At 36.5% G+C, this 16460-nt stretch overlaps 1 protein-coding gene across 10 annotated transcripts in view; it reads left to right on the top strand.

The window, feature by feature from the left end:
- The window catches only part of LOC124306421 (protein retinal degeneration B), a 28748-nt gene that overhangs the window by 2143 nt on the left and 10145 nt on the right, over window positions 1–16460 (top strand). For 7 of the 10 annotated variants that reach the window (XR_006908610.1, XR_006908609.1, XM_046767120.1 and 4 more), the window contains exons 2-3: window positions 15920–16032; window positions 16107–16443. Coding sequence is in view for 8 of the 10 variants with exons in the window: in XM_046767120.1 (XP_046623076.1) it covers window positions 15955–16032; window positions 16107–16443 (415 nt within the window). In the remaining 2 variants the exon portion in view is untranslated. Of the gene's footprint in view, window positions 1–11763; window positions 12553–13533; window positions 13591–15679; window positions 15848–15919; window positions 16033–16106; window positions 16444–16460 lie in introns of those variants that run through there. The other 3 variants (XM_046767114.1, XM_046767116.1, XM_046767115.1) reach the window with 3 other exon arrangements.

The raw sequence follows: 16460 nt of genomic DNA, 5'->3' as shown, positions 1-16460 counted from the left end.
CGTATAACAACAACAACAATAGTAACCCTTAGTTTAACCCGGAATTCAACACAATATTTTCACATGCTGCTGCAACGACTATCTAATTATTCATGTTTTTCATTATTGTTATTATTATTCCCCATCCACGAAGAAATGTATAATAATTTACAATTCGTTGACAATATCATTATCATATATTTGCATATTGTACAAAATATGTGTAGTCGATGGATTTCGCACGAATTTGTTTACATTGTTATACATCGTGTGTGTTTTTTTTCTTAATATTTTATTGCTTATAACAAATGAGAGCTAGCTGTTTACGAAATTCCAGCAAAACCTTAGGACAGAAATAAATTTTATAAACGATAGCATATCGAATTTATAGATATACGCATCTTCTGCGCTTGCTGAAAACTGAATTTAACGTGATTCTTGATGTGTGAGGAAAAGAACGAACGAAAGGAATGAAAAAGAAAAAAAAAATACAAAAACGCACATACCGTCTTGTCGTGCGTGAAATAAGAAACGAAATCATCGTATTCGTATAAGGTGCGTTGGTGAAGAGTTTTGTGAAAAATGAAAATAATTTCTATTGAATCGACGGTTCATTATCGGCTAACAAGATAAATTAGTTCGTATTCTTTCAACAATGTAAACCCCCGATTATATTATTAAATCACAATATTACCAGCGTACGACTCTGTAACAATGCATACAAGGGTTGTTTCGATCAAGGGTATTGGGGCGCGAAAATTGAGGGGTGGGAAGGGGATTCAGAGAGAGAGAGAGAGAGAGAGAGAGGGTGGAGAATCACCCCCGTTGTTGACGTCATATCTCGCCTTCCTTCTCTTGCATGACGTAACGTCGTATCAAGGTTGTGACGTCAGAGAGTCGACGGCATTGCACGAAAGTGGATCGATCCTTCTCTCCCCTCGAACGATATATATATATGTGTGTGTGTGTGTGCGTGTGTGTGTGTGTGTGTGTGTGTGTCTCGGAGCATATAAAAGAAATTGTTCGACTGGCACAGTTTCCCAGATATATCAAAGCGCTTTTGCACAACAACCCCTTGTAGTAATCAACGAATTCCCTTAGTTTTTCTTTGCGGTTAATTATCTACATCATCTATGTTACATATTCCATACATGACCACACAATTTGCTAAAATTTATATCTACGCCTGAAGGTTACCGCTACATTTATATGTGTATTAAATATCTATTACACAGCGTACCTGTTTATACATATATTGTATATACAATGTGTCCCAATTTAAAAGACGCATTACGTTTTCAGCCGATCCGATTGTTCGGTTGGAAAATGTGTCATACAAAAGTTGTTTGTTTCAGGACACCCTGTATAATAATATTTGTTTATACAAAGAGTACAAAATTGAAGTGAAAATTAATTCGTTACGATAATTATTACAAACGTGTTCATTCGATATCGATTCGTTGTACACTTTGCACATGTAATACCCCGATTCGGCTAGGTTGTATAATTATCTTATCAAGATCTTGAATTTGTTTTTAAACGGTTAAGAAATATTTCAACACACTTCAGACCTCGTTCACTCTTCATTTATCGTACGTATTATCTTCTTCGGTCTCCATCTATTCACGCAAACTCGGGGACAATATTGTAAAGATGGTCGTTCGCTCTTCGAGCGTGTAGATTTGAACGATTTTAGAGGACGACGAGTTTTTCATTTGACACGCGAACTTTACGGTGAATCGACGGATCGCGTGTTCGATTAAACATTGAAATCAGGACTGTGCCGTCGATGGCCACTGTGGTGAAAATAATCTATGCATCGGTTAATCGAGTCTAAAAAATAATCGAACACGACACGATTGAATCGGTAGAAATCAATCGACTCATCGATTATTTCGTAATTTTTTGAAACGGTGCATTTGAAACCAAAGTTTCGTAAATTTCAGACTTGGTCTTAATGGCGGAAACGTCTTTTGATAATTTATAGTTTCATTCAAAATATCTTTCAATTCCGGGTGAAAATATTCATTCATCTTTCGCTTGTTATATCAAATAGGTATCTTGGTAAGTAAGACAACGATAATAATCGATACTCTAATCACATAAATTGACACTGCATCGCGTCGTTCATGGGAGTAGAAAAACAAAAACCGATTGTGAGGAAAAATAATCGATTATACTCGATTAGTCGGGAAACGTAGTCTATTTAATCGAAAACGTTGGTTATAACTCGTCGCTGACTGTTCGAAAGTGAAAAAACATTCAAATAGAAAATACAATTGAATTGGAATATACGAGATCCTCCTTTTAAATCTGGCGAGATAAAAACCCGACCAATCGACCAAACGTGTATGATTTATAAATATGCAGCGAAGTTGGAAAAAAGAAGATAATTGGTCTTGCGTCCGTATAAAATGTACCAGCAAGTTGTGTTCGTAAAACAAACAACATACTGTAAAATTATTTCTTTCTTCCAACACGTGAAACGCGTGTTTCGTGTGGTTTCATTGTACGAGTACATTTTACGTAATATCGTACCCCAGGCTACGTAATAGAAACAAAGACGCCTTCTGACGCTGTTGACTTCTGCTAATTAACACGTTGTGTAATTAACGAGCATTCGTACGCCCGAAGGCTGTGTTTTTTTTTTTATCCTCCTCAGAAAACTATCCTACAACGTCTTTCCCTCGAGTTATTAATTATTCTCAAGGCTTCGACCAAAACTAATAATAATAACAACAAAAACAACAACAACAACAATAATAATAATGATAATAATGATATATCAGATATCATCAACGAACGAAGAATTTTTTCTTTTTATTTTTCACTTCAACTCGTGTAAACTTTTTTCTACCAAACGCGGAATATCGTTTGATTTTTAATATTTAAAAAATTTTTTTTTGTTTATTCCCTTCTTGTCGTACTCGACGAATTTTCGGAGATAACAGCCCGCAGGGTCGGTCTGTGAAACAAGTCTTGGCCGATTTAGGAGGGTCGGAGGCATCCGGGGTCAGGATGGGTGGCGTCCTGCGCCGTGAAGGTATAACCTTTGACATTTCTACCAGACGGGTCGAACCTTCCCCGTAGCCGTAGGGTAGCACCGAGGAGGCGCTTTTATGCTCGGATCATGCAGCGGCTCTGTTCTCTTTCGGCACCGAATCGCGAATGAACCGATAGTAGTCCAACTATCCGCTCATCGCCGAATCGGCTGTTGAAAATTTAAAGCGTCGCACAGTTCGACGCACAGCGCGAAACGTTGGCTTGTTGACAAAGTATGACTGTTGAAAAAAAAAAAATTTGTTCTTTTTCGAAGCTGAAATGAGCGAACGGTAAACTTTGTTTAAAAATCTGAAAATTCGCAAGAAGATAGGCTGAATTTGACAAATATTATACGACATTACACCGCTGTCGCAGAGTATTTGTCGATGATGCCAAAGTTGTTGGCGTTATGTTTCGATTATTCGAGTTTAGGTAGAATCGCGAATTTCACGAATTTCAAATCTGTTCTGAAAAGCGGTAAATTATTACAGCACGAAAAACTCGGCGGTATGAAAAGTCACTGTAAAATTGACAGAGAGTGACTTTTCGGAAACGCATGAAAAGATTCACTCTAATCAAATCTATACTTGACTCAGTAGCTGTAAAAAAAGGCTTTTCTTGAATCAGCGAATTCGCTCGACCGACTCATTTTCGCTAAACCAACTAAATCGACATTTGATTTTTTTTTATCCGAGTCATCGCATTAGAATAAAAAAAAGCAAGGGACGCTAGATTGAAGTAAATGGATTTCATCAAAATCTATTTTGATGCTTCAAGAATTCCTTTCCCCCTGTATGCGTGTATACAGTTTATTAGCAAAGCATGCGGATGATTTCTCTCTCTCTCTCTCTCTCTCTCTCTCTCTCTCTCTCTCTCTCTCTCTCTCTCTCTCTCTCTCTCTCTCTCTCTCTCTCTCCGCGTGTTTGTATACAAGTATATGTAGGTCGTCTTTAGCAGCGAGTGCAGGAGGTGTATAATTAAGAGGTTCGGTAATAGCTGATGTAAACTCGGCAGCATCGCGACGAGGAGAATGAGGAGGGGGAGAAAACTTTTGTAAACATTGTTATCGTCGATGTTGTAAACTAATGCTTACACCACCCCAATTTCCGATGTATTACGCAGTATGTCGGCGTACACGTGTACCTGACGAGACGTGAAAGCGCGGGGTCCGGTTGACCCCGGAAACGACTCTCACGCATCATTTTTTGATTCAGCGTGCTTGAATCAGGGTTGTTTGTGCAAGTAAAATGAAGAATGATTGAAAAAAAAACTATGGGGTCTCATAGACAAGTATTATATATTGCATAATGTTTCACTTTTTTTGCTGCAACAATTCCATCGTTTTTTGCTAAAACCAAGATTGGAGTCTGTTTCTTAATTGTTACATTTTTTCTCAAAATTGCGCAGAGGAAATAACGTTCTAAAGTTGGCTTGGGTCTTGAGTAACTCCGTGGAAGTAATGTGGAAGTTTCCACGAAAGGCGGTGATGCAAAATTATTCGTCAACCAATTTGAACGTAGTTACATATTATTAGGTATACGGAATTACGTTGTTATAAATTTTATACTTTGAATGTTGACTTATTTTTTCTTTTTTTTTTTTTTTTGTAACTTCTCTCTTGTTTTCACCTTCTCGAAATTGTTCCCCGCATAACTTCGTTGATGTTTAATAAATTGACACTTTTATAATGCCTTTATCGTACGTGTATAATTTACTAAATCAATTAAAATGTGTATACGACACTTTTTTTTTTTTTTTGTTTTAACTTTTATTACACGTACGCGAAGATAAATCTATTCAATCTGCAGCCGCTGGTCATTAATTTATTTTCACATATCGCGATGATAGTTAACGAGGCTGGTGAGCGTGTAATCAATACCTTTTGTCAATTAATTTTATCACGGAACAGCTGCTCATTAAATTTATATCATTATTACGAGAATAAAATATACTATTTTTAATCACAAACTGGAAAAGCTTGGATATCAATTTTTTATTTCAATAACTTTCTTATTAATACACGTAAAATCTTGCAGTAAAATTATCGTAAGCTCGTAAATTTGTATAATTAATCTGACAAATGCATTAAATTTGAAAAGTATTAATTCTCAATTCGACTGTGAACCTCGTTTTATAAAAATAATTGTAAAAAAAAAAAAAAAAAAAAAATTACAACAATAACACAGCGACTGATGAGATTGACGAGAAATATCTGCTCGGGTAAAAATCCATTACGGAGCGGATTTTAACCGCGATTTTTGTCTTCGCGAGGGTCGAGGAGGAGCAACTTAAACCCAGGCAGGAATTCGTCCCTTATTCCTATCTCTGCGTAAGAAACAAGGTGACGCGAAGCGCGTATAATTTGAACCATTAATTAACGTTATTAACGTGTCATTGTCAATAACTCGTGTTAAAACAATCGAGACAAAAATAACCCGTGAGAAATATCGGAGGAAATATTAAACTCAATTTAATTATTTAATTTCATCGTGCGTTATTTTTGTCACGGATTATGTTCGGATTTTATTTGATCATAGTAAGTAACTGATCTGCAATCATGTTACGCATGTATAATTACGTTTGACAAAATGGCCGTTTCATCGATCCGATTGCGAGCATACGAAGCACGCGAACCGCTGCAGCGATCTAATTGTGTAATAATAATTGCAGCGAGGTTACAATTTCAATATCGTTGCAGATCAAACAGAGCGACATCTTATGTAACATATAAATATATATATATAAATAAAAATAATTTACAATTTTTCACCTTGGAATCCCCTGAAAAGTTTGTTCAGGTTGAAAGAAAAATTCTGTCAAGAGATAATCGATTCAAGTTACGCGGAAGATCGCGTTCGGTCGATTTTCCATTTTATTTATTACTTCTTTCCTAACATTTACGTTCAACCCAAAGATCACGATCCGTAACGCAAGGATATATCAACCGGGAATCTTATTCTCTTTAATTAAAAGTTCGTATTAAATTACAACTATTTCACGAGATTGAATTAATAATGAAAAGATCGTCGGATAGGTTTCTCAAGAATCAACCGGAGACTTAATATTATACAAGTGTGAGTCTTCTTAGTGACGCAAGTTGACGTTATGATTGATGTGAGCGATAAGAAAAAAATCTCGAACCGTGAAAAATCAACTCAGCGCGATTTTCCACAAAACCTAAAATGCTCATCTTTTTATACAGAATCTTTCTTTCAACCTAAATAAACTTTTTAATTAAGGGCGTTGCCTATGCCTGGAAGAGCGCGCGCGAACAGAGACTCACGATTTTCCCTCTCATTTCCTCATTTTTGAAGATAATTAGGTTCTTAGGTGGTCATTTCGAAGATAAAGAATAGATCTGTGTCGCCTGTTTTGCCGAATTTTCGATTTCGCTTTCAGATTTGCGAAAAACGTACTTGAAAGTACGTTATCTTTGAAGTGAGACACAGCGGACAGTGAAATTTTTTCGAAATTCGGTGAAACAGGCGACACAGATCTATTCTTTATCTTCGAAATGACTCCCCAAGAACCTAATTATCTTCAAAAATGAGGAAACGAGAAGGAAAAATCACGAAGCATAAAACAGCAAATTTTTCGCGCAAAACGACCGCGTTGGCCGGCGAATTACAGGCGAGGAGAGTAGACTCAAACATTTTACTTTAAATAGATGATAACCAATAATTAATTTTTGCAACAACGACGTACTACTTTCCATAGTTTGCGCTTTCTATAGAATTTATTTAGCCATATAACGTATACAATGCTCGATGCCTTGTTATGATATCAATTTTCTCGATCAAGATTCCTGTCATGTTTCACTTATACTGTTTCAATTTAATTTCCATGAGATCCTTTTCATACAGATTTCGTGATTACGTTTATTAAGTTCAAACGAGTTTGATTTCACTTTTATCATATTACATTATTTTTTTATCATTTTGTATTTGTTTGACGCAAACCCGATCATGGTTGGGAGGTAGGGACGGGTTAGGTGGGTCTCCGTTTGATAGCAATCTCCACGTGGTGAGACCTGGGAGATTGATGATATTTTCGGTGTTATATCATGAATTTGCTAACAGCTATTCGTTGCAATTTTCAATTCGAAACGACCTGTGACGACGTCTGGCCGGTATTCGTAAATACTTACGTATTATTTTCGAGACTGTATTAGGAACAGTTCTCAGCCGATCAAGCTACGCTTTGAGCTGACTCGAGACAGTCCTGCAAATCTAACGTGACTACGAATACCGGCCATTAGACTATTACCAGTCACGTGATCGCATTGCGTAGAAATACGAACGCCGGTGATTATAATTTTCGTTGAAATATTAAGAATGCATATCTATATCAACATACGTATAGGGAATTCTACGTCACGTCAATCAAAAAATGACCTCGTATTTTTTCAATCCGTTCGTACTCTCTTTCACGTGAAACAAAGGTGAAAAGAATCGATACGAATTTTGGTGTTCGTCCGAATTACGTTTGTTTTCGAAAGTTACAAGACAATCGTTCAATTTTGATGCAAAAAGAGCGCGCATATCGGATATATGCTCTTTCTATTCGACGCGAAGACATCGTTTACAGTGCGCTCGGAAGGTGAACGAATAAGCTTTCGTAAAAAAAAAAAAGTAACGTTGAACGTCATTGAAAACCCCAATTTTTATAAACAATTCAAACGTTCGACGATTTTTACCTCATTTTAATGACAAGGTTTTGAATTGTAAAAAAAATAGTTTCGGGTTCCTTATTAAATTTTGTATTACTGGTAAATTTTTGAAGTGGGAAAATTTCTCTCTCTCTCTCTCTCTCTCTCTCTCTCTCTCTCTCTCTCTCTCTCTCTCTCTCTCTCTCTCTCTCTCTCTCTCTCTCTCTCTCTCTCTCTCTCGCGCCACGGAGTAGCCCGCGCTTTCTAGCCAGGCAACGCCCTTAAATTATTTTTTTCTGAAACACCCTAAATTATACACGTACCGATAAATTTATACTCGTGTATGGTTCGATCGTCGTACAAATGCGGGACACACTGCGCGCAGCCTTTTCCACGGGGGGATGGGAATCGCTCGTTTTTTCACAACCCTGTGAAAAATGCTTGCGAAACCGAAGATCCGAACGCCGTAAAGAAGACGACGAGGACAGGCGACGAAGAATGGAAAACAAACTCGTCCTATATGTGCGAAAATTATTATTATTATTATTGTCAGTGTACAATTTTTATTCGGAGAGCCGCGTGAATAAAAATCAAAGAATTTTTTCACTCGTCGAAAGTATACCGCATAGTATATATAAATCATGTTTGGAGTGAATATTATTCACGAAAATATGTACACATAGATTATATTGTATAATTATATAATATGCAATTATTGATTGAACAATGAATTTTGATATTAATTTTCCGGTATATACAGCTTAACGTAAGAGGTTGGTTTTTAATTGTTCTTAGTTTCTTTTACTTTCATTTCTGTTCGTGAATCGGACGATTGTTTATGGATTATTTATTATCCACCGTCGAGCGTCGACGGCGATACCTGCACGTAAAGGAAATAAAAGATACGAAAAGCTATGTTACGCGTACGTCAGAGTCGATTTGAAGCCGGTTCAAGGCTGTTCAATAATTTTTTTTCTTCTCCGTTCTTCATACGTCATCGAAGCGTGATGACGCGTGCACGAAGTGACGTGGAAAATATTTCGAAAGGCCGGAGGTGTCGCCGCAGACACTCGCGGGATTTTACACTTTACGATCGGACCTGCTTTTGCAGCGTCTTTCGGGGATTCAGTCGGCTTTTAAGAGCCTTTTGAAGATGGCCGATAAGCGCCGATCGTTTTCGTCGATAGTTGATCTTTTCTGATTTTTTTTTTGTTTTGTTTTCTTTCAGACGCGTCACCCGATTTTAAGGGTTAATTAGTTAATTCATGTTCCGTGCTAGTTTTCAACCATGCATATAATATTCAATGTTTATAATTTAATATACCGTTTTAGTGTACCAAGTCGTTTGCTATATATTATTGTCGTATATTATTCGAGGCGTTCATTAATCAGATTTCTGTACTTTCCGGATATCGCGTAATTCAAGACACTAGCCTAGCTGCAGAAAGGATTAAAGTGATGGTAAACGGAAAAAAATTGAGAAGAAAAAGTAACTGGGTTTATAAATAAATGAGATAGAAGAGAGAAAAAAAAATTACCGAATCGACGGCGTAATTGTTGTTAATCGCTGAGTTTATTAGCGCCGGTGAAAATTGACGGTTAATTATCATCGTTGTGACGTTGCAACAATCTGCGGCAAGGATAGATTTCATTTTTTATAAGTAAGTCAATTTTTCAACTACTACGTAACTTTATTCGCCGATTTTTAACACGTACATGTATATATATATATATATATATATGTATATTACTGAGGTGGATTCAAAAGGATTGCCTGCACGAATTAATAATTCTATTAATCACGTCTCAACAACATCATGTATGATATATAATATGAGAGTGTGTTTATATATGGGACATTCCATGTGAACTCGACCAATGATTTTCCCTCGCCATTTTTTACTTCTTTCAGAATTTTTTATACGATTCTCGGATCACAAAAAAGCACTCCTGAATTTTTTTAAATGTTTTCTTACAACCGTTAATTTCTGCTGATTATCCAAAGCAATATAAAAATTGGCATTTTGTAAAAGTCTCAACAAATTCTCAATAATCTTATTTTTTTTCTTACTTTAAACATCTCGAAGAAACAAAACACCGTGTTTCAACTTTCCGAAAATTCTCAAAAAACTACCAAAAATTCTGTGTCCCTGGGTCGAAAGATTCAGATCCAAACACAGGTTTTTTGGTAATATTTTATGAATTTTCGGAAAGTTGAGACACCGTTTTATTTCTTCAAGATGTGTGTTCAAAAAAACAAAAAATCGAGACAAAATCAGAATGCTCGAAACGAAAAATATGATTTTTGAAAATTGTTTGATATTTTTTAAGAATGCCAATTTTTTAACGAGTTCGAATAATCGTAGAAAATTAACGGTTGTAAGTAAAAATCTGAAATAAATTCAGGAGTCCTTTTTTGTGATCCGAGAATCGTATAAAAAATTCTGAAGCACGTCAAGAATGGTGAGGGAAAATCATTGGTCGAGTTGGCGTGGAATGCCCCATATGTATAACGAAGCGTCTAACGTGTACTCGGAATATGAGAGTCGAAGGTCGTACGACTTAATGAGATTCCTCGGGAACTTTAGGAGTAGAGAATTTTGAAGAACCTCGTTTTCTTGTAACACATATTTACCTCGTCGAACTCTCATGAAAACCCTTATTTCGCGTCGAATCGCGGAGAGAAATTTTTAGTCGCGATTACTGTACAAAGTCCTTGACTATATGACGCATTTTCATCTTTTATCAATACCGAAAAACCTAATTCTGGGTAAATAATGAAAATTAGATTTTCCGTTTTCAATCAAATAATCCAGTAATTGTTACTATTCTTTTCAATTACCGTTACCGTTACTGTATATTTTCTTGTAACGATGTATCGCGATAGCTTGATGTTCGCCGAACAACGAATTGATGTTAATTAAGATAAAAAAAATAAATAAATAAATAAATAAATTGTTCAGTTAACCAAAGAAACTAATTTTGCGATGTAATTGCGAGAAAATGTAGTATCGACAACCTTAATCCCAAAAAATAATTAAATTCACATCGTTTTCTTGTAATTTTATTATACGTACAAGCAATTCCGAACATTTTCATTTGACGCAGAAATGGAAAAAATATTGCAGGGATTTTACGAAATCGCAATACTAAATCCGTAGAAATTCGATTCTTTGACCCAATTTCAGTTCGTTCTCATACTCGCCAAAAACCCGCCCTTAAATCATCGCAGCGTCATCTCAATGCCTCTTGCAACGAGAATCCAAGTTGTTGCGCCTTCTTTCAATGCCAGGCCTAACACACACTGCGAGCTATCAGATACATGCATACGCGGCATGCAAACAAAACGTGTTTGGTCTACATGCCTCTATATGTGTAGGCGCATGCCCGACACGGGAGTGGTTTAACGACCTGAAAAAAAAACCTAAAAATTCTCAAACCTCGTGAAATGTCACGTCAAATTTTACTAACGAACTTGAAAATTTTACTTCTCAGGATAATTAGTACCTCGGATTTCAACAATAATACAGAATATCATACTCGCTTATATGTAATTTTTTTTTTGGTCTCTTGTACGAATAAACCCATTTAACGTAAAGTGCGAAACATATTGTCATATAATTTATTAAATATTTGAAAAAGTCTCGTTCCAAAATTTTTTGAATACACGTATAGATGTGGATCGTCAAAAAGGTCGTGAAAAAAATCCTCGGTTTGTCTCTAACCCCTCAAAAAAAAAAAAAAAAAAAAAAAAAACCCCCGTTAAACGTAACGATTTCCTGGTCGCCGAAAAAAAGTACACACCCTGGACCACGACGGTAAGAGTAGTAGTTAGTAACGTTACGTCCGGCAGTTTTCTCCTCCTCCTCCTCCACCTCTTCTTCTTCACTGGGTGTCTCGCGTCGCGGAGGGCCGATCAATAGACACAGGGAGAGGGATGGAGGAGGGAAGAGGAGGATGAGGATCGGGAGGATGAGGATCAGGATGAGGATGAGGATGAGGAGGATGAGGAGGAGGAGGAGGAGGAGGTTGGCCGGGCCGGGGGCGTGATACACGCGTACATCGTCGGTCGTACCCGCGGACCTCGAGACCCGCCGAAAGCGGCGCCGGAATCAGAAGCGTAAAACCCTTCGACGGCGTCGCGTCGTTCTTTCTACCTTATTTTCAAATATACCCAATCGCGAATTTTCGAACCGTTATCAAGCATATCGCTGCAATGAACGCGAAACATTGTACGATGTTTATAACACACCCTGCGCTCGTACAATATACGGACGAATAACATGCGTGTCGTACGTGTTACAAGTTGTTTATTATTATTTATTTACGTATTACGTTGAATAACTGTATCGACGATTATTAATCATTGTGTATGTATAATTTACACGCGTCAAAAACTTTTACTTGCTTATTATACCTACTCTTTTTTTATCCCCCCCCTCATCCCCAGCCCCTTCAATATTCGTATCAGGAATTTAATTTTTCGTGTACCTGTAGATCGGATGATATGATGATATGATCGATCGATATAAATCGAATTCATTACCTGGTAAAAGATAGTGAATAATAGTAAATTTTATTCACTTTTTTAAAATTGGCTCATACGAGTAAGAAGTAATTGTTGTTATACATAGAGAAATTCACACACACACGCGCACGCAAAGTGTTTTAATGTCATCGTTGGTTTGTTCGCTTATTATAAATCTACAACATACGTGTGTAATAATATGGACTTAATCACGCGCCGAATCTGCGATTAATCGACGAATGATAAAAGAAAGTGATTTTACTGGTGTCACCTAAAGTGTAAAAGATATACTGTTTTCGTTGTTATTATTATTTTTTGTTTTGCATTCTTTCTTTTCTTTCCCCTCTCCGACAAGGTGAATACACATAATATATATATTACGGTATTCTGTCAGTTTACAATAATTAATGTATAATCTACTCATCAAATGATATAATAATGTGCGAAAGATATACGGTACTGGTATTTCAATTTATGAAAGTGTGCGTGTGTGTATTTTTATTTTTTTTTTACTATGGAACATTTATCACACGATTTGGGCGCGAGAATTTATCATCGCGGGAGAAAGTGAAATATAATGAAAAAAAAAAATTCTGTTTTTTTACAGCGAGTTTGAAATTAGTTTTAATTTATTCGATTCTCTCTTTTTCCTTCATTTCGGTGAGACGTCGGCCGAAGTCGTTACCGCATCATAATTAAATTATATCTCTTCATATTATACTTAAACATGTATTAATTTGTCTAAGAGATCGTTGGCGAAGAATTTTTTATTTCAATACCATATCGATCCTGAATCTTTTTAAAATATCGTTGATTGCGTTTTCTCTTCAAGAAAATCTCGGGGCTCCGGAGAGAAAGAGAGAATTATGAAAACTCACTGATCCGATTTCTTATTTATATGAATATACATATACATATATATATATATATATATATATATGCACACACATATATATGTATTTGGAGTAATACGATAAGAGTGAGTATAATCCAGCAATACAGAGATAATCCGATCGATTTTCGACGTCTGAAAGATGTTTTGTAAAGCCTGCAGACTATCTCTCTCTCTCTCTCTTTCTCCCTCTCTGCTCTCTTTCTCTTATATCCTGCGCGTATTTCCCTTTCGTTTTGTACACTCGCAGTCAATTTATCTTTCGGTATTCCATACTTATGTATTTATTCCTTTCCCCCTCTGAGTTTATAATGTTCCATTGTATACTACACACAATCATACATACACACGCACACAACCGTTCAGCAAGCTGTATGAAAATTGTCCGAATTCTCTTCTGCTATTATTATAGACGAGAGAAACGTTTACAATTGGCTGCAGGAAGGATTGTAAATTTTGTGTAGAGCTCTGGACACATACACACACGCATGCAACTGCAAAGTACGTAAATCTCAGCTTGTTTATCATTTGGCTTTCTTCGCTCAAATCTCACGCCCGAATTACTGTACCAGCAGTTTTAATATAGGCATATATGGGGGGCCTTTCACACCAACTCGTAGTGAACGTTTGATCATGATATTTTTCCATCTCACCAAGGATTTTTTCTACGTTAGCACGACCCGTGGTACGACCCTTGAAAAGCTTCCAACAATTTATACAAATATTTTTCAATCACTCCTCTTTACCCTACGATTTTTTGAAACCTGCCTCAGAAACACCCAAATCGACTTTTATGAAAGGAGAAAAAAAACATTTGGTTACCGAAACGAAACATTTTCACGCAATATTCAGAGCAGAACCTCATTTTTTTCTATGGTTTGAATCATTTTTTATATTTTTTTTTTTTTCAGAACACCCGTGAAAAATGATAACTCAAAAAGTGTTGGAAGTTTATTTTTCACATGTACGAGAATAGAAAAAAACGATTTAGAAATAGAGATAACGATGTGAAAAAAATCGATAAAAACGATGTTCCATTCTGAATTTTGCGTGAAAATATTTCATTTCGGAGACCGGATGCTTTTTTTTTTTTCTTGTTTCATAAAAATCAGTTTGGGTTTTTTTGAGATAGGTTTAAAAAATCATTGGGTAAAGACGAGTGGTTGAAAAAATTTGAAAACCTTCTCGTAGGCTTTTAAAAGGCCGTACTAACGTATGAAAAATCCTCGGTGAAATTGAAAAACGCCGTGGTCAACCGTCTACTGAGTTGGCGTGGAATGCCCCATATGTACACCTATGTACGTACGCATGTATGTATAAATAGATGTAATAATTTGCGTACATAGTGTGTGTATATATATATATATACTACACCGTGAGTTGATAATTCAATCGCAGTACATTAGCTTGCTTCGTTGATGATGATAACTCAATTATGAAATGCACCAGCTCTTTGGTGTAATAATATGTGTATGTCGGACAGCAGCAGCAGCAGGCTAGATATTGAGATGCATATTTACCGTATACGCACCTATAATGTATGCATGTGGAACTAAATAATTGTTATTGTACGTTGTTTCTCAGGAGCTGAGAATTAGCAACGGGTTATAATTTATATTCATATCCTTGCCGAAATTCCCTCAGTACGTATATCTCTCTTCGTGTACAATTCACAGCTGATCTTCTCCGTTACTCGCAGTATAAATACATATACGTTTTTTACAACACCTCATCATCCTGCGAAAATATGCAGTCGCGGCTGTTTATTTTATTTTATACGAACTGCCGGTGATCGACGATTTGTCTAAATCTTTTTTCATCGCCTGCCCTCATTCGCGAACAGACGTATAGTACAGAAGCGAATAGCGATGTGTCCGTGTAAAAAGATCGATCAACGGATCTGCTCGGTTTTTTAAATTAGAAGGTTTAAAAATGATGAAAAAAAACGGTTCAACTTATGTTATATACGGCTTATACCTCGGAAGCTTCGTTCCAATTTTCTTATCTTGTGGAAAAATTGTACAAGTGATTCACGGATTTAGGAATCATTTTCAATTATACCTACAAGTATAGAAAAGAGCCAGCGATTTTCGGATTTTTAAATGTCTAATGTTATTTTTCTCCCTTTTATTTATTTATTTTACGGTCTCAAAATACTTTCACATATGAAATACAAAAGCAAAAACAGGCTAGCCTCTAATAAATGTATAAAAAAAATTAACGTAAAAATCCAAAGGATAATAACAGAAGGTGAAAACTGAGCGATTGAGTTTACGATACTTTTAAATTAATTTTACGGTTTCATCGTTAATGGAATCTTTCATTGACATTCTTCCGTATCAGGTTCCACGGGCGAATTTTGTCTGACGGTGTGTATTTTTTTCATATCTGTCTTTCAATAATTTAACATTACACGTGAGCAAGTCAACGTTGGGTAAATTATATTTTCAGACCGATATTTAGGGCAGAAATATTAGCGAACGTACATACAGGGAATTTAAATTGCATGAAAGACTGAGCGTACTCCCCAAGGCACTTGGTGTGATTCACAGGAGGCATAAAGAAGCTCGAGTACATCTACACGCATACCTGTACACAGAAATATAGACACACACGTCCCAGTCTCCAGAAGCCAAAAGGTCGTTCGGCACCCTCGACGTCTGGCTCGTATTTTTATATAAAACACATAACGTGTTGCGTGCACTATGTGTCTTTGGTAATACAAAAGCTCCAAATGTTACGGACAATGTGTATCGCGGTGTGTAACTGGCGATGAAACTAATTGCGCTATAAGTATAATTGAGTTGTTTAATCTCTGCTTGTTTCACAGAAATGCACGGATGATCGAACATCATCTTGATCAAAATGTTGATAAAAGAATATCGGATACCTCTGCCTTTGACGGTGGAGGAATATCGCATAGCTCAACTTTACATGATAGCGGTGAGCGGATAAACCTTTGCGAAGGTTTTTTACATGCACGTGTAATTCATTTTCACATATTTATTGTCTTTTAGAAAAAATCACGCGAAGAAAGTAAAGGCGTGGGCAGCGGCGTTGAGATTCTTGTCAACGAACCTTATACCAACGGTCCAGGTGGCAACGGACAATATACTCGAAAAATATACCATGTCGGTAGCCATTTGCCAGCTTGGTTCAAAAGTCTTTTACCAAAATCGGTTCTCACGACGGAAGAAGAAGCTTGGAACGCTTATCCTTACACAAAGACACGCTACACTTGTCCGTTCGTTGAGAAATTCTCTATAGAGATAGAGACCTACTATTATTCGGACAACGGATATCAGGAGAATGTTTTCAAACTCTCCGGCAGCGATTTGAGAAACAGAATCGTGGGTGAGTCGAATTTCGTA

The sequence above is a fragment of the Neodiprion virginianus genome, chromosome 5 (genome assembly GCF_021901495.1).
Source record: "Neodiprion virginianus isolate iyNeoVirg1 chromosome 5, iyNeoVirg1.1, whole genome shotgun sequence".
Classification (NCBI taxonomy): Eukaryota; Metazoa; Arthropoda; class Insecta; order Hymenoptera; family Diprionidae; genus Neodiprion; species Neodiprion virginianus.
The sequence above is the reverse complement of the archived record's forward strand: the minus strand, read 5'-3'. Positions and strand labels throughout refer to the sequence as shown.